Genomic DNA, 24,195 nt, shown 5'->3' with positions numbered 1-24,195 from the left:
GACTTGTCTTCGCTTAGGACATTTCACACTTTGGTCTTAAGCAAACCCTTAAAGGTCAAACAGAGGCAATTTTTGTCAGCTTTACAGCCCCAAAATATTCCTTTTTCTTTTTTGGTAATAAAGCATCTCGAGGCTTCTACCATTTTCATTATACGGTTTTGGCAGTGAAGTTTTAGTTTCTCATACATCCAAGTCACATGAAAATAAGAAAATTATCCCTGGTGAAGCGGTTTCCCATACTAGTGGCCAGCTTCACTGGCACCGTACTCCCTCCGTACTTTCCCAACAACTAAACAAAGAGATGGCCCGGCCCTTAACATTACAAATCTATTATCTTTACAATATCTTTAGTTACCTCTGAAGTCTGAATATAATATATATGGATAGATTACAGATAGGTGCATTTAATTTATCATGGATAGAGAAACTGGTACGATGGTACGGCCTTTGGCGTGAGAAATTTCGAAGAAGGTGCAAAATAAGTCATGTAGGGCTAAGGTAGGTATGTAATTAAATTTGCTAAAATCGAGATTTTTCGATTTATTGAAATTAAATATGTATGTGCGCTACATGTTTTTGTTTGGAGCAATTTCTAGGAAAGTGAAGATAACTGGGTTTCATCATTATGGGGATGCTCGTACATTAAGTAGGTTCAACTACCTAAATCCTACTATTTATTTGTTTCATTTTTAAAAGTTAATTTTCAACAAAATTATTGAACAATCGATGGCATAGGACCAATTTTTTTTGTTTGAAAAAGTTGAGAAAAATATAGAATGTACAAAATGAATAAAAACGTATTACAATATCTTGCTGGAGGAGTAAGTTATTTCAAAACTAAAGTTGGGTTCTCTCTTCCGATTACATCCAAATAGTTTGGGTTGGGCTTTTAGAAGTAGGTGTTCGTATCAAATATCTGAGATCCATACTACAACAGTGTGGGCCTCGTAGGCTTGATCAAGATGTATTTAGATATGCTAGTGAACACAATCACTAACCAAAGAAGTGTTCAGGAGTTAAAGAAACAAAGAACTAAGCCAATAATAATGAGATTGTCTTGCATTCAAACTACAAAAAAGCAAGAAGCAATGGAGATGAGAAACGCAATGAATGAGTAATAGCTCGATGGACAAGAAGCGACAGAGATACTCCCGCCTGGACCGTTAGCTGGATTGCCCGGGATAGAACTGCTTGAAGGAACCGTAAGTCCTCTAGGTGAAGCCGCTGGTGCGGTTATGATTCCTCCACCAACAACATCATCATCAGAATCTGGCGGAGGTGAAGGTGAAGGTGAAGGCGAAGGTAAATACATAAGTTCCTTTGGAACATTATCAGGCGGGGCTATAAGCGGCGCTAGTTGTTGCGGTCCTGCAAATTGTTTTACCATTTGCATTTCAGTTAGAGACCAAGATTTCATTCATTGGGATTATGATAAGGCATTAGACAGTATACTTACCAGGACATCGTGGTTGAAGAGACATGGATAACCTGAAAAACGAACCGAGAGAGATCGGTTAAATACGTTGTTAAATTCATTAGCAGGTGAAACACGATAAGGAGAGACTCATTACGTGGTCAAGATAGTGCCGCTAACGAAACCATTGTAACTACAAGTAGTAAGTTTACAACCAGAGCTACTCTCCCGCGAAGAGATGTTCCCGAGCATGAAGTTGCTGTTTCTACATCTCATACTGGAACAAGAGACTGCTAAAGAAGCAGGCTCACAATACATACTGTGATCACAACAATACAAAAGATCATCAGCTAACTTGTCAAAACCGATTAACAAAACAACTCAAATAGCTTAATACCTGCGGCTTCCAAGTACACAACTGCATTGTACACAGTGGCCTGCTGTGAGAGCATAGCTTCCGTTTGGAATGATCAATCCGTAATCCGTAGCGTATTTGGGAAAATTTGAACTACAAGCTGACAAGTTTTGACACAAAACATTCAATATCTGCTATAATCTGTACAAAGATTGAAACTTTATAACTCTTATACCATCGTACCTAGCAATGGAACAGCGAGGATATCACCAGGATTGATATCAGGAGCTCCCATGGCATTCACATTAGTTAAATCCGAAACACTAGTCGAGAACCTCTTAGCGATTCCAGCCATAGTGTCAATACCCCTCACAACGTAAGATAGATAAAGTGCGGGAAGAGAATCATCAGTACCATTGAAGCAAGCACAAGGCAATGGAATCACAAGCTTTGTACCTACATCAAGAACCGAAAGGTCAGTGTCCGAATTCGCCACCTGAATCTGCTCAGGCGAGACAAGACCCCCGTAAACAGAGTCAGCGATCGATCCAAGCGTGTCGGAAGTACGAGTCTTGTAATGAGTGGTAAGGGATTTTCTGATTCCGTCGACGCAGGAGCAAGTGATTGGGATCTTGAGGAAGAGCTTGGCGGGAAGGAGATGGTTCTCGACGTCTGGGTAAGAGATGTCGATGGAGTTAGAGAGGAGCATTGAGACTGGGTCAACTTGGAAGAGAGAAGCTACTTCTGTGACTTTGAGGTCGGTGTAGAGCGTGTAGCCTAGCAATGAGTTGCAAGTGTCTTTGGTTGAGCAAGGCTCTATTGTGGATTTTGCAGTCGCCATTGATGCTAAGCTCGAAGCTAAAATTAGAAACAGAAATAAGGGTTTTTCTGGGTTCTTCTTCTTCATATTCGATTTCGTCGCTTCTGAGTGAGTTCCCTTCACCTCAATACAGGAAACTTGGCTAGGGTTTCTAAGAATTTAGGTTCTTCTAGGGTTTTACAAAGTTTCGATTTTTTTTTTTTTGTAGGGTTTCACACAATTTCTGGAAAATGCCAGTATAAGAAGAAGCTTGGAAACAAGAACTCCAGGTGTTCTTTTGGGTTTGAACTTTGAAAAAACTGAGAATCTATCTTCTTTCTTCCACTCTGAAGGAGAGAGAGAGGAAAAGTTAAAAATCTCTTTTTTTAGAAATAGGTAACAGCTGTGAGAGTGAGTGAGTGAGTTGCAGACAAAAGACAACGGTAGGAGATAACATCTTAGTCAATGACGGATTTGCCCCTCACGGTTTGACTCCACCGGTTTAAGGTACATCGTGGATTAATTCACCGGTTTAATGTTCATCGTGGATAAAGCTGAATGGAATGGAATGGAATCACCAATTATTCCTTTTTTTTTCAATATAGAAACTTTATTAAAATTTAAGAAAAGTATTTGTTTATTTTCAAGATAAAAATGTAACAATTAGATTGTGTGTAAAAAACAGAAATAAGGGTAACCCAGTAAATTAGTCTTCTGAATTGAGGCCCACTTCAAAGCCCACTTTCCTTTCTTTTTTTCCGAGCTTAAAGCAAAGAATTTATCGGCAAGAGAAAAAAAAAAAAAGAGAAGCGGTTCTAATCCTTTTAAGAAGAGAGCCTTCGCGGGAAATAGCAAAAAAAGAAATTTCTTCCCTCCAAAATTATCACCAAACTATAAAAAAATCAAATCTTTTTAACCGAAAGAATCGGACTTTTATCTTCTTTAACCTTATCGTTTTTTTTTTTTTTTTTTTTTTTTTAATTTTTAATCTTACCAAGATCCCCAAATTCACACATAAACCCTAGATTCGATTCTTACCTTAACTCTGATTTCTCCTATTTCTCTAATTGCATAAACTCCCTTTAATTGTAATGGATCAGACTCCACGGAGGAATGTTCGTCGGAAATTGGTTCAGTCGACGTTGGTCTCACCTAAATCTGCTGAGGTAATTGAGTCTAACGGAGATCGGATTTGCGATGTCGGTAATAATAAAGAGGAAGGTGAAGGAGGAGGAGAAGATGGTGGTTTATGTAGTTGTCAAGGGAAGAAGAAGAAGACGAGAAAACAGAAAGAGAGGACTCCCAAGAACGGAGCTTCCAAAAAGGTTTGGTTTTTTCTTTCTTATGTTTTAAATTACTATGTTTAGCTTGATAGGCTTGTATAAGTAGTTGAATTTTAGGTAAGTAGTCTACAATGTGGATTACTTTCGAGAAGAATTTGTAAGTATGGTCTCTTTTTTGGATGTAGGTGGTTAAAGGAAAGAGTCCTCGTAAAACAACTCCTAAGAAAAGTGCAACTAAAAATGGGATTGTAGCTGCTGCTGATCAGATGGTTGGTGCCAGTGTTTCACCTCCAGTTCCCAATTTGCGTCTCGAAGCTAAGTTAAGAGCTGAGGTAAGTTAGTTTGTCCTTCTTGTGGTTCGTATGAAGTAGTTGGATACACTTGGGTTGGTGTATCTTCTTTAAGTAGTTGCAAACACTTGTTGGTTTATATTTGAATTAGGAAAATTTGCGGATGTCTGCTGGGAAGCAAATACATCCGTTTTTCTCGTCTTGGAAAGGAGGTAAACGAAATCAAGAGACCTCTGCAGCTGAGAATGGTACGTGTCAGGGTCAAGGAAGAGATAAAATCGTCACCATCGGCCCTATCCATGTATTTGAGAGGTTTCAGGTATGACTAATACATATAGGGTTACACTTCTTCTCGTTTTAAATACTAAAGCAATCTGACTATCAAAACTTTCTTCTTAGGATGATTATCGACCCATTGATTGGAAGAACTGGACTTTCTATGAGCAAACATGCACCACTGCGAGTCCTGATCAACAAATAAAAATCAACTCTATTGAACCTCGACCTATGGAGTTTGATTTAAATGAACTGCCTACCCTTTCACATCCTGACGTGTGCGTTATTGATGATGAGGAGCCTGAACAATTTGCTAGTCAATCAGAAGTTATCGCAGAGGAATCTCCAGTAGTCTTAATAGCAGACCAGTTAGATGGAGCAGAATCGGTGATGAGCTAAAACTTTCTCTTTTGTTCTATTTTTTTCGTTTCTTGGAACCGTTCATGACAAAGGGTCATTATTTCCTATCATTCTTTTTAGGACTGTGAAGTTCATGAAGCAATTGACTTGTCTGATCATGTTGGTGGTGCAGCAGACATTTCTCATGAAATGCAAAGCCTGTCATGTCGAGAAAGGTAGTGACTTTGTATTTGATATCAGTAGCAGTACACGTGTTTAGGTTGGAATGATAATTTCTTCAAAAATAGTGAGAAATAACCACATAGGCCAGCGACCTCACCTCTGTGGTATGCTTGGAAGGGGCATAGTTTTTATCCTTTCTAGAATGATTGATCTATAATTTCTAATTTATGCAGTAATGGCTCCAGTGCCCAGCCTCGTAATAGCTTATGGGTAGATAAGTACCAGCCAAGAAGTGCCTCAGAGGTCAGACAATTTCAGCACACTGCATTCATATAGTATATGCACATAATCTATATTTAAAGAATAGTAGCAAACACAATTTCTCCCTTCTTACCCAAGTATCTTGCAGGTATGTGGTAATACTGAATCTGTAAAAGTAATGAATGAATGGCTGCGCCAATGGCATGAGAGAGGGTTTCAGCCAATCAAAGACTTTTTGAGTAGTGATGAAGATAATTCGCAAGATGCTGATTATAACTGTTCTGAAAGTGACACTGACTCGGAAAATACTGGTGCTGAAGACTGCCTGAAAAATGTTCTCTTAATCATTGGTCCAGCTGGGGTGTGTGATAAAATATTCTGCCACGAACTGTCAGTTTTTTCGTCTACATTGATTTGTGAGTTTCATGTATGTGACTCATGTTTGTGAGTACAATTGTTCCTGTGTTGCAGAGTGGGAAATCTGCAGCTATTCATGCTTGCGCAAAGGAACAAGGATTTAAAATCCTAGAGGTATGAACTGTTTCCGCTTTAAGGATCTAAACGACCTTTTTTCCTGTTCTGGCATGGAAATATTAACCGTCGCAATTGTTTGTCTCTAATGATTTTTGTCTACAGTCCAATGCATCAGAATGCCGAAGTGGAATAGTAGTCAGGCAGAAATTTGGGGAGGCTCTTAAGTCATATAGCTTGTCAAGGTACATAGAATTAACAACAGTAATGCTTGTATTTGCTATCTTCTGCATTTCAATCGGAACTTTGATACTGAAACTAGCGTTTGTGATCACATAATTTGTTTTTTTCTCCAGGTCCTTGGACCCTCTTTTCAATTCCTGTACTGATGGCAATGGGTTAGAGGATGTAGTTGAAGTGGTACCCATATTACATATCCAGAATGATGCAGCTAACTTGAAGCCTTTAATTCTTTTTGAAGATGTAGACATTTGTTTTGCTGAAGATCGTGGTCTTGTTTCTGCTATCCAGCAGATTGCTAAGAAAGCAAAAGGACCTGTGGTATTGACTGCCAATGGTAGTGTATTCTTCCATGTTAAAACAATATTTTTGTTTCTTTTGCAGTTCATCTTAATTAATCTGCTGATTACATGCATATTTACAGACAAGAATCATGGTTTACCAGACAACTTAGAGAGGATAGAAATATGCTTTTCATTGCCATCAAAAGAAGAACTATTTAGCCACCTTTCTCTGGTTAGTATTCTGATGCGTAACCTTTAAATTTCAATGGATTCGTCTAACATTTGTTGTTTCACAGGTTTGTGAAGCAGAGGAAGTTAAAGTTAATCCTGGTTCCCTAGAGCAATTGACGATGTTTTGTGGTGGTGATATACGGAGAGCGATTATGCAATTGCAGTTTTGGTTTCAGAGTAAACTAAAAAGAGGTATTTTGGACGTAAATTTCTACATACGAAAAATGATTTTAGTCCCAGAGGTCCAGTAGTTAAAGACAAGGTGTGAATATTTTTTGTTATCTGGAAGGTTTTTGACATTTTATTTTTAACTGTTTAATTTCCCATACACAGCCAGAAAGGTGAAGAACACATTTATTCCAGATCTCTTTGATCATGAAGCTGGCCACTTGCTGCTTCCCAAGATAATTTCACGGGATTTCCCTTCTCAGCTGTCTCAGTTGGTGGAGAGTGAGATTGCTAAGGTATTATCCATGGAAGAGGAAAGATATAACACAGTTGAAGTACTTGTTGAAGAGGTTGAAAACGAAAAAATGCTTAATAGATTATGGAAGCGGAGCACAGGAAAGAACAGCATACAAGCCAAGAAAGCAGCCATGTTCAGGCAGAACACTTGTTTTGAAGATTATGATGAATTAGAAGACGTCTTAAATATTCCGTGTGAACTTAGCAACACTTCCTACCAACCACTCTCTTTCTCTCAGCCAAACAGAAGGCGGAAGCTCAATGTTGTGATGTCCTCTGATTCAGAAGATGAGCCTCTGACTGACATACGGGTTTCCATTTCACAACATCAGAAGGACGACAGATTAGTTTTCCAAGAAGATGGTACGCTGTCCTCATATTGGCCAGATATGCAAAAGGAAACAACCGTACTAGATCCTTCAGTTCCTTCCAGAGCAGAACTATTGGAGGCAACTTGTTATCAGTACGAGACATCAAAAGTTTCTTGCATTAATGAGGTATCCCAGTCAGTTGATGTATCATGTGTACCAGAATCTTCATATGTTCCAGAAACTTTAATGGATGGTGAAGCTGAGCTATCGCCAAGAGCAGTATCTTGCGGACATTTTGACGGAAGAATGGAGGTGTCCATGAATGAAGACGTTGTACAGACTCCCCCATCAAAAGAGATGTACATAAACAGAATTCAGATTTTTGATTGTTTAAAGAATACATGTGAGATAATTGCAGAATCTTCTGATGCGACGGTGATGGAAGACTGTTTCAAGGAATGTGTAGGGACTTCCCAGAAGATGCAACAAGTTTCAGATGAATGCAGCCGTGTAGATTTTGGTAAGACATTCAAGACGGCTGAGAAACCGAAGCTTGATACCTCTAGATATGCCGTGCAAGATTCATGGAAAAAACTCTGTTCGAGTCATGCTGATTTCAAGCCATACTTGGATTCAGAACCAGTAGAAGCTCCAGAAGTTCTTGATCTCACTCATCAGATAGCCAATCTAATTTCGGAATCTGACCTAACGCATTCTAGATGCCTGAACCTTGTGAGTATTAAACCTTCGTCTCTTTACAAAGTATTCAGCTCAGACATTTTTAATTTGTGGAATTCACTTATTTAGGGAGCTTTGGAGCCAATGATGAACGCTTCTGGAGATCTTGATATGTCTGGATTATGTCAGATGCTTGAACAGATGACATCCACTGTGGCACAGCAAGAGTTTTGCTTTTTAACAAACCAAATTGCTACAACAGGATCGGTCCCCACTTCATCAGCTACCATGGTAACAGGAAGAGGATTGGCAGTAGATGAGGCAAGGCAGGATTACACATGGAGCAATGGAAGCTGCTTGGATATGAAACCAGAAATACATGAAGAATGGTAAATAATTTTCTTCCAACGTATGATTATTACAGAATTTCCAATGGGTTCATCTGTTGCGACGGAAATTTCTTGCTGACTCAGTTTTCCACTGTTCTCTTCTCTTTACTGGAGTTTCTATTTTTCTCTTCTGAATGCAGTAGGCGAATGGTACGCCTTTCGGGCGTATTAGAGTCAGTAGTCCCTCTGCGATCATTGAAAGGAAGAGCTTTCCATGAATATGCTTCATTCATAGGGCAGATTTCAAGAGCAGATCCCTCCAACTTATCTGGGGCCATGGAGCAAGGCAGACGGCGAAGGTCAGTAGCAGTTGGTTCACCATAGTGTTTTGAGTATGATTGATTTCTCTCCTAACCTCCATTTTTCTCGATTCAGGTCAAGAGAAGCTCGACATTATCTGTCAATGGAATTATCCTCGGAAGATATTGCATTCTTGGGCCAACACAGCACATATGGAAATGAATAATAAAGCAGTTTGTATAGAAATTAGAACAGCTCCACACTTCAGGAATAGTTATTTTATACATGTTCGATCAGAGTTAACTTAGCCAATGAATTTCTCGACACTTCATGTAGAGTTTGACAATTAGTGCATATACGGAAACTTTTAAAGAAAAAAAATGTAGTACTCTCCTCCAGCTTTCTGAAAATGTATTTTATAAATTAAAAATTCTACATTTCACAGAGATATAAATAGTAGGAACCATTATCTCTTCTACGAGCCCAAATAAAAACGAAAAAAAAATAAAAACAAAATGTTACTTTTTTCTATTAAGGTTCTTGAGTAAAATGCATATTTAGTAAAAATTCAACACCCGTAGTGTGAATGTTTTTCTTCTGCAGCACCCAGAACTAATCAGTCGGTACTAAACTGAGCTGCAGATAGGATAAGATCAGACTTTGCCTTCGAGTTTATCATTATTAACAAGAGGAAGTAATTCCATCTTGCTTCTTGGGGTACGAGGAGTCCTAGGAGTCCCCGGTGTCTGCTGTGAAAGCATATGCCTCACATATCCATAGAATGTGCATCCCACAAGCGTAATTCCGCATCCAACAGCATTCATATATGATATAGGGTTACGGAAGATCAACCATGAGACCAATACAGCCACTGCAACCTGAGAATCATATTAGAACCATTGGAGTGAGTTTAACAGTGTCCAAGGCAACAAAAAAAAATAGTAAGCTGGTGATGACAAAGACCCTAGCAATCTAGAAATTTATAGATTAGTGTAAACTTGTTTAAAATAAACCATATGGATGCAGTCATGCCAACAACTAGGAATAAGAGTCTTATTATAAGACCTATAATAGAATATGAAGCATGTTCAAAAGATGCGAAGAAACTTTTAGCTGGCCGGTATGCAATTTCTTGTACCAACTGATAATAAATTAGCTTTGCCAGTAAATTGTGAATTAAAAGTAAGTTATCCTTTGGTTAGTTTGGATCATCCAGAGAAATCCAAAAGAAAAATTTAGTTACGGGTATAGGGTTGTCTTTGTTACCTTAAGGTTTCCAGCTACGTTGAATGTGACTGCAGTTGTGGAATGAATGACGTAAAAGATGGAGAAGTTGAGGCAGAAGGCTAAAACACCAGAGCTGAATATAATGATGAGGGCTGACCAGGGAGCTGGGTGTGCTTCAAACCAACTCATAATTCCGCTGCCTTCCAGTAATAACGCTGGTATCCCGAGAATCATGGTGGCAAAAGGCGCCATATAGTATACGGTGTTTATGCTAATTAAAGAAAAACAAAATAAAAGATCAAATCTTTCTTCTATGCAGGTGGATAATAATAGGCTTACTTCTCAAAAGGTGATGTAATTGATTCTTAAACAGAAATAGAGATACATCAATGAAAGTGAATGCTTTTTCAATTTGGACTAAGATGCCATCACATGAATATCTATTGCAGTATAAGAAAAATGATTGCACATCAAATCCAGAAAGACATAACAAGAAAATGTCACTAATATTTGAAACTAAGTGCAGTTTTAATGAATAAACACCAATCATGGAAATTACAATTCCAAAACTGAATAATATCAAAACAAGAAAGTCAATAGAGAGACTCCAGGAAGAGAACTGACCTGTCAAATTTGTAACCATGAAGAAGAGATTCGGCTAGAATGGTCTTTGTGGAAGTAGCTAAACATCCAAACAGGGCAGCACAGAATCCAAACATGTTAAAACTAAGCTCAGTAACAGAGGTAAGCAGAATTCCTCCAACAATTGGCACAAGAGACGCCCAAATACGCCAGTCGAAGTATTTCCTCCATACCAGCCACTGTAAGACAACTGCTCAAACACACACAAATATAAGAAACAATCAGGTTCTCTTGACATCCAACAACATACAAAGAGAAAGATCACAAATTCCATATCAAAAACCCTAACCTGTGGTTGCTGGAGTGAAGGACTTAATGGTCTGCATAAACGAAACCGGGATGTAACGAAGGCTGACGTTTCCCAACACAATGTTAATACAGAAGACGAAAGACATTGGAAAAATCCTCCTCCATCGATCTTCTGGGTCAACCACAATCAAAGGTTTTAGCTTGAGAACTTTGATAACGATGTATGCTCCAATCGATGAACATATGAAGTGAACACATGAAACCGATAGTGGGAACTTAAAATCCAGTTTCTGCAAAAAAAATTCACAAAATCATTAATTATCACATCACCACCAATCCATGAACCTGAATCACAAATCAAAACATCAAAGAATACAAAATCCATAACAATAGATCAGATCAAATAGAATATATAGACAATAAAACCTAAAAACTAGGGTAAAGAGAAACCTGAAAGATCCACTTGTTCATGATGATGACGGTAACGTTGAAACCCCACCACTGGATAATAGCTAAGAGAGATCTGAACAAACTTCCTTCTTCCATCTCTCTCACTCAGATAAAATTCAGCAACTTTCAGAATCAGATCGAAGAATTGAGAAAAACCCACGAAAAAAGTAACAAGCTTTAACAAGTGTGTGTGAATTTGGGGGAGAAAGAGAGCGAAAGCTGCGCAGCTAAATCAGAGGGAGAGAGGGAAGAAGAAGAAGGAGAGAAGGAAACCCTAATGAAGGTGAAGAGTGGAGAAGGTAACGGTAGCAGTGAGCTCTTCTTCCATGTGATTTGTTTCGATTTCTCTTCTTCTGTTCATCAATCTCAAACGTCTCTCTCTAATATGTGTCTCTTCTCTCTCTCTCTCTCTCTTTCTCAAGCCATGAAAATAATGTTTTTGCTCTTCCGTAGGTTTCTATTTATTATTATAAGAAAATGTTTTTAACCCAAAAACAAAACTATTAGTATTTGTTTTTTTGTTTTTTTTTGGCAATTTAATTCCGAAAATAAAAAGTTAAAAGAAAAAGATATGAGTAAATCACAAATAGTATTTCCATGTTTTATGATGGTTGAGTCAAAAGTTTTAATTTCCAAAGCTCTATGTTTTTGGTAACAAAATATTGATGTACATGGACTACACCATGGTAATAAATATACTTATGACTATTTTATATTAGCAGTTTTATTTATATCATGATAATAACAAAAATCAAATACACATTATCAAAAAGGATTAAAATGCGCAATCTTTTTTTTGGTGAATTAAAATGCGCAATCTTTATTTTGTTTTAAAAAAATTGGTCATGGTTTAATAATCGAAAACATTTTTATAATGCTTTAATTATTTTTAATTAAACGCAGCAACACATATTTTTGTTTTGTGGTACATAACATCCGAGAGGATGTGGGGGAGATCACTGCCGTCCGATCAAAATACATATTTTTCTTGACATTGACATGGCACTATCTTAAAGTCGTGTATGAAATATCTTAATTAAGTTGGTTATGAATATATTACAAACTCGTAAATTTCCTGAATTTATAAAAGTTGAACGTTTTGTTGACAAAAATGAAAAATAAATATCGAACGCTACATAGTCCCCATATTAAATTTACTGTTTATAGTTTCGTAATTTATGGAGAAGTATAATATTAATTCCTAAACAGCGTTTAGTTTTTTTAATAGGATCTTAAGTTATTATACTAGGTTCGGCAACCAATTTTTTCTTTCAAAAAGTGGCGACGTTATTTAACAATGATCGGTCATGAATTATAAATTTTTAGTGGTGACAATTGACAAACCTCATATTCCTAGCATCACAAGCAGAATGCATAATATACAGATTGAGCAATGGTAAAAATGTTATATAAAATGACATACTCGAAAGTCGAAACCAAAGTTAACATGTGTAGACACTCGACTTCGTGGACGTTATATACCACGACCATTCAATTTCAATGTATTGAGTTTTCGACAGCATTGGTGAAACCACGAGAAAGTCAACCGATTGATGGTCGCACTTTATGTGAACAATAAGATAGGTGAGTATTATTTATCGAAATAATAACTTTACCAAAAGATTAAGGGTGATATACGTTCAAGATATTGAATGAATTAGGCAGCAAGTTTTGGTTCTCCTTTTGCATAGTGTAAGCAATTAATACAATCTTTGACTTACTTGCATGTGTAAAATGTAAAGGCAAGTAGAAGTAGGAGTCTTCAGTGGACACCTATAAATCATGCTTAATTAGGTTAATCTACTTGGATCAGTAACATATATAGATTCTTATACCATATCGGGTAACTAGCAACCAACTAATTGGTCTATGTCATGTCATGATGAGGATCCTAACAATAAGCATAATAGTTCATGACATGTTTATAAGTTTTTTGCTATGAATGAAATATATAGATGAAGATATCTATAAATGAACAAGAAAAGCTGATCAGGTATTAATTTGGTTGTTTAAAATCATAATCAAAAGAAAAACATAACCTTTGAAAATGTTTGTTTGTAAATTCGTTTTCATCATACCTCTCTTCGGTAAGAACAAGTCATTTTCTCACATTATTCATTGATTCATGACACATAAACCAATCTTTTCACAAAACAAAATGTAGGATAGAAACTAGCTTGAAAGATTGGGGAAAGAAAAGTCAAAAACGCATCTTATTTAGAGAAACTCTTGTCCTATTGATGGCAACCATTAATTATTGCTATATCCTGATTTGGGTTTCAATTATTGAACATTGTGATTCAAGAGATTACAAATCCAGAAACGAAAATGATCATTATGGTGCAGACTCAAGTGGTGTTGCCACTAAGTGTATATAGAGCATATGTATATTAAGCACATGGCTGTTCTTGTCCCTTTGCTTACTACACCAGCTAATGAGTTATAGGAATCATAAAACTAAGAGATCAACTATAATATATGAGTAAATCATTATTACCTTATCTTCCATATATTTATAATCGTTAGACGCTAATCAGATGTCGAATCATAGTAGGTTTAAGCACTGACTGGTTTTAGGATGTGTTGCCTACATAACTGGTTTAAGCACTGATTAGCTTAGGTTATGTCAAACCAATCAGTGCTTAAACCTATTTGGTTCTCAAGCACTGATTGGTTTTAGGATTTATAGTAGGTTTAACAAAAATATTTATGACGTTCAAAACGGTCGGCTTATAGATAAAGAAATGCTGACTTTTACAATTGAGAAACCGGTTTCCATCAGAATTTTGTTTCCTCAAACCGGTGAGACGACGACGTTTAAAGATGGCTAATTTGATGATAACGTATAAAGTTAAACCCTTGTATACAAGGTTTTTTGGTAATTTTAATTGGGCCTTTACTTTAGGCCCATATAGATAAATTTCCTTTTTTCTTGGTCTGTCGTCATGTGTATTTATTTGTACAGTAGAAGCCTCCGATGAGCAATAAGAACAAAGAAAAAAAAAAGAAGGAAAAAAGGGTCAGTCAGTCAGTCCCGCCCAAAGCTTCCCTCTCCGTTTTCACCGGAGACTCGCCGTTGGGTTTCAGATTCGCTCTCTCTTCTTCCATCCACGTGGCGTTTCTAGGGTTTTTTTTTTCTTTTTCCGTTTCGTCTCTATATTGATTTCGATTTCAAGTAGCGCGGAACACCGGGATGGAGAAAACTCCGACGCAGATAGTTTCCGAACTGGGTTCTCGTTTGCTTCAGTTATCTCGTCCAAATAAGGATTCTCTGGTCAAATTACTACGGGTATATTTTTTTTTCTTCAACCTGATTCTGATGAAATCACTACTTTACTGGGTTTTGTTGTTTTTTTTTTTAATAACTCGATTTCATCTCTTTGGGTTTGATTTTTTTTTTGACTGTTTACAACTTTTTTATCACTCCGAAAAAACTTGATTCCTTGAGTCTGAGTTGGGTTTGTGACGATTTAGCTTTTCGCTCAAGGGTTTTTGAGTTAACTGCATCTCTCCCTATGCATGTTTGTACTCGATTTCTATTTTTTTTTTTTGTTTCTCTGGGTAATCTACGCTTACCTATAAGCTAATCGCTGATCTTACTGTGGCTTGAGCGTTTTTTTTTTTTTTTTTTTTTTTTTTTGTTCTGGTGATATGATTTATACACATATGCTGATAATATGCTTACTCTGTCATATTTTGTTGTTGTGAATTTTGTAGGAAGTTGCTAATACTCTGTCACAGATCGACCAGCCTCCAGCCATCAACAAGGAGAAAGGTCTGAAACTGCTAGAAGTTGAGTTAAGACCTCTGAAGAAATCCATTATAAAGCATGGTCTTCTTGAAAATCAAGATAATGACGTGAGTCTTATGGTCACTATTTGTGTCTCCGAGCTTTTTCGGATTTTAGCACCTCATCTACCTTTTGAAGACAAGTATCTCAAGGTAATTTACGACTCCTTCCCAATAAACATTACATTCTTTCTCATTTATGGTTCTTCTTACTCGCACTAACCATGTCATATCTTGATTTCAGGATATCTTCAATCTCTTTCTTGCTGAGTTTTCTGAGCTATCTGATACTGTTAGCCCTTATTTCTCCAAGAGGGCGAAAATATTGGAGACAGTCTCTCGATTGAAATGTTGTCTTCTAATGCTTGACGAGGACCAAGATTTAGCTCAGGAGATGTTTAGGAAGTTCTTCTCTCTTGTAAGGTAAGAGAGATGAAACGATTTATTTCCGTGATTTTGTGGATACTCTCTGATTTTATAATTTCGTAGTTGAACTGCATTAACATGGTTGTTGTTTTCCTTTTTCTTTACAGAGAGCATCAAAAGAGTTTAATTAACCAGAAAAATAGTAAAACGCAGCAGCGAAAGGCTAGCGTGCAGCAAACACAGCAAAGTTTATTTAACAACATTTTAACGATAATGACTGATATTCTGGAGGAAGAGGCAGATTCGTCTTTTGTCATTATTATTCTGGAAAATCTTGTGAAGGAGAGTGAGGTATGGATGTACAACGATTATCTCTATTGATTGGTTATGGTTTTCAAAATGATTAGGTGATTTTTATGATTCTCGTGTGCTTACAGGACACAACTTCTGCTTCTGGTAAGCTTGCCAGTTCTGTCATTGAAAGCTGTACCGACAGGCTCGAGCCGTTGATTTGCAGCTTTTTAACATCATGTTTTCTGGAGAAAGATTCCATCCAGACCGATCTCAAATATTCTTATCACGAAATCATATTTAAGATCTCCTTAATTGCTCCCAAGATGCTGCTAGCAGTTATCCCGAAATTGACCCGAGAGCTACTGGTACATATTTACACACTTGCATATTTATAAATATTTGATCTAATTTTTCTATGAGATTGGTTAAAAATTGTGCTATTTAAGCAGGGGTAGCCTGTTTTGTTTTAAGTTTGCGTTTATATTCATGTTTGAGTTTTTTTGGTTACTCACCAGGGTCGTTTTTTCTATGTCTGCAGACTGATCAGGTCGATGTGCGAATAAAAGCCCTTAACTTAGCTGGAAGAATTTTCGCACAGCCTAAGCACTGTCTTAGCTCTTACGGAGAGACATATCAAGATCTTTATGCAGAGTTTTTGAGAAGATTCTCAGATAAATCTGCAGATGTCAGACTGGCTGCACTGAAATGTGGCAAACAGTGTTACTTTGCGAATCCGTCTGGAAACAAAACATCTGGAGTTCTCAGTAATATTTCCGAAACTACTTTCTCTTTCTGCATTGGTTCTTCATTTCTGCCTATTTTCTAACTGGTGTCCTTTATTCGTATTTTTATGTGTCAGCTGCTATCCAAGAACGCCTATTAGATTTTGATGATAAAGTTCGAACAGAGGCTCTGGTTGTTGCTTGTGATATTATGAAGTTTAATATGAAGTATGTTCCTTTGAATCTGATTTCTGAAGCTAGTGAGAGGCTTCGGGATAAGAAGGTATTCTAAGTTGCAGTATATGAGGTGTGACTAAGGATCTATTTGTTTCCAGATTACTCACCACCTTATTTTATATTGTGCTTTTGTTTGACAAAGATATCTGTTAGGAAGAAGGCTCTGCAGAAGCTGACAGAAGTATATCAAGATTATTGTGACAAGTGTTCAGAAGGAGACATGACAATAAATGAACATTTTGAGCAAATCCCATGCAAAATCTTGCTACTTTGCTGCGATAAAAATTGTGAAGAATTCAGGTACCCTAATATACTATCCTTGAATTGTTTTTTTTTTCTTTCTCTAAACATTTCTGGAAAATTAATATAGTTCTATGCATCATTTAGGTCCCAAAATTTGGAGCTTGTGCTTTCCGATGATCTTTTTCCTCGCCTTCTTCCAGTTGAGGAGAGGATGCGGCACTGGGTCCAATGCTTTGCCATTATGAATAATATCCACTTGAAGTCACTCAATTCAATTTTATCTCAGAAAAGAAGGTAGACATAGTAATTCACCATCAAATGTAGGTTAAAAGTCTTTCTAGTTATTCACTCAGTATGTTTCCAGGTTGCAAAATGAATTGCGGCATTGCCTAACCCTCTGGAGGACATCTAAGGTCTGTTTTACACTTTTCTCTTAAGTTTTGTTGTTTCATGGATTCTGAGGGAGTCACAAACCTTACATTGCTCAATTTTTTATTAATCTGATGCTTGCTCTAGGATGGCAATATAGAAGAAGCGCAAAGAAAGAAAAAGAGCTACTTCGTAAAGCTTTCAGCTTGCTTTCCAGATGCTTCTGAGGCAGAAGATTTCTTTCAAAAATTAGACCAAATGAGGGATGCATCAATTTTTGATGCTTTAACTTTACTGCTGGATGAACTGTCATCCACAAATGCCCAGATCATTAAAGTAAGTTCTAATTTTTCTGAGCATCAGAGAAATTATTTACTAGTGTAATTTTATGTTCAATTTCTTCACAATGCATAACATTTTATGTGAAACATCTACAATATCATGAATATCTACTATTTTCCATTCTTGACATATTCAGTGATGCATCATTTTAGTAGTATCAGCAAGATATTTTACAGGAAATACATTGGGATTCAGAATGAAGAAAATAAATAGTCGCTTTAGTGTGTTGACCATTTTCTCATTATTGTTCTTTATTTTTATTTTTCAGGAGAAGTTTCTCAAGACGATCGGTGCTAAACATTCTCTTTTTGAGTTCCTGCGCATACTTTCTACAAAATGTTCGCCTAATATATTTAGCTCAGAGCATGTTCAGTGTCTTTTGAATCAGCTTTGTGGCAGCACCTCTGTTAACACTCAATTGGAGGCTGCTTCCATCAAACTTCTTCTGGTAAGGAAAGATGCTGGCATCCTGTGATTATTATCCTTTCATTTAAGTTATTTTTGTTCGAATTGATATCTATTCTTTGTTCATTTTAGGTGTCCCTTGTTAACTTTTGTTCTATAACATTTAAACTTTTCTTTTAGGTATATTAGCGTTTTTAGTATGCATTACTATTTTGCCTACATCGTCTTCGAATATGCAAATGAGACATTGTTACTGATTGCCTGAATCAGGTTATTCTTAACATGTTCCCTTCTTACCTGAGAGGTTCAGAAAAGCAGTTTCTGAAGCTACTAGAGGAGAATGATCCAGCTGCTGACGAGTTAACTGTAGTTTTATCAAAGGCAGCTCCTTACATATCTGTCAACTTCGGGTAATCTCTTCTGCACTATTTGACTTATAATGGGTTTAGGTTAATTTGTTATTATTATGTGGCAATTTTGTATGTTTCGTAGGTCTATTTGATATATGTTAAAGACGTTGTTCTAGTTGGAGGAAAAATTACAAAATCTGTGTTGCTAAAGCAAAAGTCTTGCTAGAGAAATCTGTTAACGTGGCATTTTTTTATACTTTGTTTTCTTACCCAGACACAAAGTAAATAAAACAATTTGCAAAAGATAAATGATTTAAATGGATTTGAATCAATTAGCGCTTACTGTTCCATTTATCCCCGTACTGCAAATATGTTTTGCTCACATATAAACTTAGCGAATTGTTAGGCTTAAACTGTTATACCTCTTATTTGCTCTGTACTCTGATGGCGTACTCCTTCCATAGATAATAGAAGTTAAATATGGCTTATGTAATAGCATACATGGACAACAAATATCTATTTTATGGATTAATGAGAACTAGACATACTTTAGACATTGGTTTCCCTTTGCAGTGACTATTACCCTGTTCTGGAGAAGGTGTGTCTTGAGGGTACTCGTTCTCAGGCAAAATATGCGGTTTCTGCCATCGGTTCATTGGCTGGATCATCTGATAAATATGTCTTTTCCGAGTTATGCGAGGTTATTTTTTATGCAACCTGATTTTTTTTGTTAGTTTCCTTTACCCCACATTTACTTGTTCACATTTATGTGTATGTTATGGAGCTAACATGGGAAAATCCTTGGCGTATAAATTTATTAATCTTTACATTCTTGGGAACCTAACTCTTGGCGCAAGTGACATTATTAAAGTGATGATGTGACGATGATTGTAGGGGGAGCATAGATTAATATATTAGACAGTGCTGTGAGCACATATCTTTCACAGTACTTCCTTTGAATAAGTGATGGTTTTCGTTTTTAGAGAAAACTGAGTGTTGTCACGTTGATTGATTTGCCTTCCTTTTACTCAGAGGCTCTTGGATTCTTTGCTGGCTGGACGGAACATTCCAACAACTTTGCAGTCTTTGGCGTGTGTTGGGCAATATTCTGTTTTGGCATATGACAATATATATGAAGATATCACCAGCTACATATACCAAGTTTTTCAAGTAAGTGACAAGAGGTGCTATTCTTCATTATGGAGATATCCATCTAATTCTCTGTTTTCTGTTTAATTTTCTAATTGTTGATGTTAATATTTATAGGCGGAACCATCTGACAGTCAACTGCTTTGTGATCAGTCTTCTGGTTGTTGCAACTCTTGCAAGCTTAAGGCAAGTGGTGGAGAAAGAAACACTTTTGCTTCCCATTTATTACTTCTGAGAATATTCACTTTACTATTAGACCCAAAGTAGAACAAGTGTGACTGTTGGTAAATGCTTCTGCTCAACATTAGCCAGTTATTTGTTTACTTTGGAAGAAGTTCAGCACTTTCATGCTTTACTCCAGAATTTTTACGAATAATGCTGCCACATATAGAAAATGTGAATCACATTATTGAGAGGATTAGCTAATAATCCTTTATTAGCTATAGAAGGATTTGAGTGTAAGCGTTAAGATTTTTTTAGTTTTTTGATTTGGGATAAGCGCAATGGAGTTTTCAAATTCCGCTTACAAGGATGAGCTATATTCAGTTTTGACTTGTTGTCTTTGGCAGATATATGGGCTCAAAACACTTGTGAAAAGTTTCTTGCCTCGTCATGGTCAAGTCGTAAGGAAGATCGATGACTTGCTAGACATTTTGAAGAAAACATTAAAATCACAAGGACACGATGGCATCAAGTCATGGTATATTCTTTTGGATAGTTATGCAAATCAATCATGTTGTACAGGCTCTTAACATGAAGCCGTCATTTTAATGAGCTTTCACAATTCCATAATCAGTTTCTCTTGAAATTTGTAGCGATGACACAGGGGCTAATGTTAGACTGGCTGCTGCTAAAGCTGTTCTATTGCTTTCAAGGAAATGGGACCTTCATATTTCTCCTGAAATTTTCCGTCTTACCATTTTGATGGCAAAGGTAAAGTGACTTCCATCTTGCACAACAACCAAACAATTTAGAAAACATTCTTGAATATTATCCTAATAATTTCTACTGCTTTTTTTCAATTTGTCTTTGTTAAGTGATGGTAAGTCATGAGTCGTCTGTTACAGTGGCTACGTACTGAATCCTACATTTTTGTCACTTATGAGAGTATCCATCCTTGCAGTTTCATATGGGAAGTATCCAAAAATAGCTCTCATTGTATAGGCTTGTGTGTATGGTAATTTATTTCTGAAAGAAAGGTGTTTATTGTAGTGTTAACTTTGTAACGGCAGTGAGGGCAGTCTGCCTTTAAATTGCTTTCTTTGATTTCATGTACTGGATATCTGTGCTTAGAAAGTTGTATTTACGTGCTTTATGATTGTCTTTTTGACCGTTTAATTTTGTCATCTGCTAGGATTCCAACGCCTTTATCACCAAGACTTTTCTCACCAAATTGCACAAGCTAGTGACCGAACATATGATACCCAGTCGATATGCATGTGCTTTTTCGTTTTCTGTGTCTACTCCATGCAGAGATCTGCAAAATGATGTAACTTTCTCATACTCCTCTCTCAGAGTATTTTAGTTGTTTCAATCCTTTAGATTCTCTGAGAAATTTCTTGTCTTTTTGTTCAGTCATTTAGATACATCAATGGATTCATCAACAATGCTACAAGAGAATCTCGAGCATGTCGGGATTTAGATAAAGGAGAATCACTCACTGATAGTCCAGCTTACATGATAGTGTTCCTAATTCATGTTCTTGCACATGACCCAGAGTTCCCTTCAGAAGACTGCAGGGAAGAGCATGTCTATACTAGCTTTTGTGGGTAATTGCTTTGTTCTTACTATTTATGGTGGTTGGTTTCATTTTGAAGTTTTGTTCTCACTTATTTCCTCTGGCAGCCCTCTGTTCTCGGTCTTACAGGTGTTACTTAGTATCAAAAACAATGGTTATACAATCAAGGAAACCGCCCCTTTCTTGTTTTGTATCTTCCGTGCAATTAAAAGAGCTGAGGATGCTGTTGATTCTCGTAAAACGCCTGTAAGTGTAGAGTGATAGCACTGAATTATACATATGCTTCTTTCTCATTCATATACCTTATTATTTTACGCTCTGAACTGCAGAGGCTGCACATTCTAGCTGATATTGGTTACTCAGCTGTCAACATATTAAATAGTATTGTAGTCACGTCTCCACAAACCCCACGGTCAATTTTGCTGCCATCATCATTGTACAGGCTCACTAGCATAACGAATAACCAGGCAAGTCCTGCATTGTGTCAATAAACTCTACTTGTGACATGAACAAAAATTTATGATTTCGTGAATGCACTCCGCAGAATAAGGCTAAGTCTCGTGCCCAAAATGCCTTGGAACAAAGTTTCATTGAAAGAGTAGTTCATATATTCCAATCACAGAATTCCCTGGTATATCCACACTGCAACATTTTACTATCCTTCTACCATTTTGCCTGCTTAACTTTTCTGATCCTGTTTCTGCATACTTGAAAGCTCTCCAAGCATGATCGGAGGTGTCAAGAAGATAGCCTAGCAGTTGGTTCGGAAGATAAAATTTTACCTCCATTATTGGGCAATCAAATTGAAACCTCGATTACTGGTTCAACTGAAACCAGCAAAAACAACACGAGGTGTAGCAGGAAGCGAACTCATCAGGGAGAACAAATTTCTTGTAACTCCAAATTTTTGAGAACAGTTGAGTCGGAAATTCCTATAAAGAAGCTAGAAAGACACAATACTCGTTCAAAGGAGAGTATCGACGCAAGTGTAAGCAATAAAATTACATCTTCCAAACACTCCGGGGTAGTATCTGCTTTAAAGGTAATTACAATATATATGTTAGATCTTTATATAACTATCCATATTTTCTTGTGATACCAGTTAATAATTGTCACAGAATATCAGCAACCACGGCGAAGCAATCATTGGGCAGCGGATTAAATTACTCTCTCCCGCAGATGGATGGTAGAAATTTCTTATACTCGACCAAATATACGTTGGAGCTTCTGTAATATTTTTTTTGTCCTCTTTTACCAGTTTCTATCCGGGCACTGTTGAAAAGTTTAACTCTAAAAGCAACTCTCATAAGGTATGCATGTGACATCGAAGTCCTTATTCTACTTTTTCGTTGATGACTCTTGATCCATTCATCCCCATGAGTGTTGCCTTTTCAGTAAGAAACTATCTATCAAATGCTATACTTTTTTAGTGCGGAATATTTCTTCACTGCAGATCCTTGGCATATGATGAGATGGTTGACAAGACAATATGTATTATCATTTAATTGTCCTATGTGCTATATTCGGATGACACTCTATTCATGTGGACTTTAAACATGCTCTATTGAGTTCCTTTGGTTAAAACTCCGTAGTATGAAGGGGTCATTAGTATTTTTTCTTCAAATAACCACTTGATTCTATGTGCTGGTTATGGTCGAAGGTGGTCGTATAGAACTCGAATAGCGTACATCTTTGCGAACCTTTTGCTTTGGCCCCTTCTCTGCCTTCTTGCTGCTGCACTCTGTGTCATGGCTTCTGTTTTGCTTTGTTGCAGATTATTTTCGATAATGGGGATGTTGAATTGGTTTGCTTGGATAGCGAGAGCTGGGAGACCCTGAGCCATGAATCCTTGCAGCAACAGGTACGTGGAATGCTATATGTGTAATACATGATTCAAGTGCTACCACCTTGGAACCTAAAATGAACTTGACACCAGTACAATAGGTAACAATCTATGTTTGAATTTTCGTTATCCAGGAAATATTGGGAAAGGAGACGGAATCGTTTGCTTCTCAGAATTGGTAGGTTAAGATCAACCAAATTTCTTTGAACTCCTGAATCTCTGATTGCATTTGTCAACTTATAAGATTGATGGTTCTTTTGTTCCTTCCACTGGATATCATTGATTTTGTTGTTTACGCCCATTTCCCATGTCATCTTTAATGATAACAACGCGAAATTACTTTGCTTTCTGCAGCGTCCCTGGAATTAGTCATACACTCGCAAAGGCTAATGCCCAAAAGCAGAAAACGACAGCAAAGCAGCAGAACAAAAAGTTGCCAACCAAATTGAATCCTCCAGCTGGTAAATTGTTGCAAACTTGTCAACTATGCTTTGCCCATTTCGTAAGGCTACTTGAGATATTTGGCTCGTTAGTGTCTGAGTCCATCCTGGTGGAAGCATAAACACATGAGGCTTCCTTTAATTATGTCTAGCTTTCACAATGAATGAGTCTTCCATAGTATGGAGAACATTATCGTCTCATAAGTGAAAAGAAATTTCAAATTTGTTGACAATTTATGCTAAAGCTTTACTTGATTGCTTTTGGATTTGAAATCTAATCAAGACTCCCATGTTTCATGATGTCAGCAGCGAACTCAAAGAAAGGAAATTCGGTTTCTGGAGAAGGATCAGTTTCAGAAGTGACCGACCCAAGTGACAATATTGTAAGCCTCCTCTCTTTTGGGTATAAGAGAAAAGCCTTGCTTCTCTCTTTCTAATAATGCTAATATGAACACCACCCAATGATCATAGATTCTAATCCGAAATCAGAATGCTGCTGTTAATGTAATTGTTAAATTTTTCAGGGACTCAGAAGAAGTCGGAGACAGAGAACTTCGTAAGAAGATGATCCCCACTATAGCAAACGGAGTTCCTAAATTATGTTTATAAACGACCTCGTACAAAATAATGAACGAATCCATTGTCTTAGAGTTAAAAAGTGTTGATGATGATGATGACCCAAACCAAAGAAAAAGAGAAAAAGTTGTTCTCTCTTTTTTTTTTTGTTTCTCGACTTAAAGGTCAATTAATTTTCATACGTAATCTAACTAAAAACCCAACCAAAATCTTCCTAATTTCCCCCAAAAACTCATAAGTTGGAAGTTTTGTTCA

At 36.9% G+C, this 24,195-nt stretch overlaps 4 protein-coding genes across 8 annotated transcripts; 2 read left to right on the top strand and 2 right to left on the bottom strand.

Annotated features, from left to right (window-relative positions):
* Nucleotides 1–887: 887 nt before the first annotated feature.
* Nucleotides 888–3,122, bottom strand: LOC104713433 (lysM domain-containing GPI-anchored protein 3). Its single transcript, XM_010430543.3, has 5 exons — nt 2,013–3,122; nt 1,812–1,929; nt 1,572–1,733; nt 1,457–1,488; nt 888–1,368 (listed from the first exon to the last, which is right to left on the bottom strand). Exons 1-5 carry the CDS (start codon nt 2,674–2,676, stop codon nt 1,064–1,066), a joined length of 1,281 nt encoding a protein of 426 aa, XP_010428845.1. The 5' UTR covers nt 2,677–3,122; the 3' UTR covers nt 888–1,063.
* Nucleotides 3,123–3,348: 226 nt separating this feature from the next.
* On the top strand, nt 3,349–9,041 carry LOC104713430 (uncharacterized). Of its 2 annotated transcripts, none has more exons than XM_010430541.2 (16): nt 3,349–3,893; nt 4,037–4,183; nt 4,293–4,460; nt 4,541–4,804; nt 4,898–4,992; nt 5,173–5,242; nt 5,349–5,561; nt 5,672–5,731; nt 5,837–5,916; nt 6,028–6,248; nt 6,336–6,427; nt 6,492–6,618; nt 6,760–7,934; nt 8,010–8,269; nt 8,410–8,568; nt 8,645–9,041. In XM_010430541.2, exons 1-16 carry the CDS (start codon nt 3,660–3,662, stop codon nt 8,733–8,735), a joined length of 3,456 nt encoding a protein of 1,151 aa, XP_010428843.2. In that variant the 5' UTR covers nt 3,349–3,659; the 3' UTR covers nt 8,736–9,041. The 2 variants fall into 2 exon arrangements, 1 of the variants encoding a protein (XP_010428843.2); XR_015566784.1 differs by having other exon boundaries at nt 3,360–3,893; nt 8,384–8,568.
* LOC104713431 (UDP-galactose transporter 1) lies at nt 8,910–11,548 on the bottom strand. The gene is made up of 5 exons (XM_010430542.2): nt 11,078–11,548; nt 10,668–10,917; nt 10,361–10,568; nt 9,776–10,007; nt 8,910–9,387 (listed from the first exon to the last, which is right to left on the bottom strand). Exons 1-5 carry the CDS (start codon nt 11,171–11,173, stop codon nt 9,163–9,165), a joined length of 1,011 nt encoding a protein of 336 aa, XP_010428844.1. The 5' UTR covers nt 11,174–11,548; the 3' UTR covers nt 8,910–9,162.
* A 2,440-nt stretch (nt 11,549–13,988) lies between these two features.
* Nucleotides 13,989–24,138, top strand: LOC104713429 (sister chromatid cohesion protein PDS5 homolog B). 4 transcript variants are annotated; one of them, XM_087463950.1, is made up of 31 exons: nt 13,989–14,366; nt 14,795–15,019; nt 15,111–15,289; nt 15,400–15,583; nt 15,670–15,891; nt 16,065–16,290; nt 16,386–16,531; nt 16,628–16,785; nt 16,873–17,022; nt 17,093–17,141; nt 17,245–17,433; nt 17,708–17,887; nt 18,115–18,254; nt 18,768–18,894; nt 19,227–19,364; nt 19,461–19,529; nt 19,913–20,043; nt 20,159–20,276; nt 20,698–20,832; nt 20,919–21,112; nt 21,189–21,327; nt 21,411–21,548; nt 21,626–21,712; nt 21,797–22,123; nt 22,200–22,267; nt 22,340–22,391; nt 22,856–22,942; nt 23,059–23,102; nt 23,279–23,385; nt 23,671–23,747; nt 23,889–24,138. In XM_087463950.1, exons 1-31 carry the CDS (start codon nt 14,271–14,273, stop codon nt 23,922–23,924), a joined length of 4,218 nt encoding a protein of 1,405 aa, XP_087320076.1. In that variant the 5' UTR covers nt 13,989–14,270; the 3' UTR covers nt 23,925–24,138. The 4 variants fall into 4 exon arrangements, 2 of the variants coding, with proteins under 2 accessions (XP_087320076.1, XP_087320077.1); XM_087463951.1 differs by having other exon boundaries at nt 14,027–14,366; nt 23,674–23,747; XR_015565220.1 differs by having other exon boundaries at nt 14,037–14,366; nt 20,919–21,108; nt 23,674–23,747.
* Nucleotides 24,139–24,195: the final 57 nt, after the last annotated feature.

The sequence above is a fragment of the Camelina sativa genome, chromosome 9, assembly GCF_030686135.1.
Source record: "Camelina sativa cultivar CO46 ecotype springtype chromosome 9, ASM3068613v1".
In the NCBI taxonomy this organism is placed as follows: domain Eukaryota; kingdom Viridiplantae; phylum Streptophyta; class Magnoliopsida; order Brassicales; family Brassicaceae; genus Camelina; species Camelina sativa.
Note: the sequence above shows the minus strand (reverse complement) of the source record. Positions and strands in the feature narration are given on the sequence as shown.

Coding starts and splice junctions, on each gene's coding strand:
- LOC104713433 (XM_010430543.3), bottom strand. CDS start 2,676: ATGAAGAAGAAGAACCCAGAAAAACCCTTATTTCTGTTTCTAATTTTA. Junction 1,734..1,811: donor TGTGTACTTGGAAGCCGCAG/GTATTAAGCTAT, acceptor TTGTGATCACAG/TATGTATTGTGAGCCTGCTT. Junction 1,489..1,571: donor AGCGGCACTATCTTGACCAC/GTAATGAGTCTC, acceptor TTCGTTTTTCAG/GTTATCCATGTCTCTTCAAC.
- LOC104713430 (XM_010430541.2), top strand. CDS start 3,660: ATGGATCAGACTCCACGGAGGAATGTTCGTCGGAAATTGGTTCAGTCG. Junction 3,894..4,036: donor AGAACGGAGCTTCCAAAAAG/GTTTGGTTTTTT, acceptor TTTTGGATGTAG/GTGGTTAAAGGAAAGAGTCC. Junction 5,562..5,671: donor TAATCATTGGTCCAGCTGGG/GTGTGTGATAAA, acceptor CCTGTGTTGCAG/AGTGGGAAATCTGCAGCTAT.
- LOC104713431 (XM_010430542.2), bottom strand. CDS start 11,173: ATGGAAGAAGGAAGTTTGTTCAGATCTCTCTTAGCTATTATCCAGTGG. Junction 10,569..10,667: donor CTTCACTCCAGCAACCACAG/GTTAGGGTTTTT, acceptor GTGTTTGAGCAG/TTGTCTTACAGTGGCTGGTA. Junction 10,008..10,360: donor CATGGTTACAAATTTGACAG/GTCAGTTCTCTT, acceptor TTCTTTAATTAG/CATAAACACCGTATACTATA.
- LOC104713429 (XM_087463950.1), top strand. CDS start 14,271: ATGGAGAAAACTCCGACGCAGATAGTTTCCGAACTGGGTTCTCGTTTG. Junction 17,434..17,707: donor CAAATGCCCAGATCATTAAA/GTAAGTTCTAAT, acceptor TTTATTTTTCAG/GAGAAGTTTCTCAAGACGAT. Junction 18,255..18,767: donor TACATATCTGTCAACTTCGG/GTAATCTCTTCT, acceptor TTCCCTTTGCAG/TGACTATTACCCTGTTCTGG.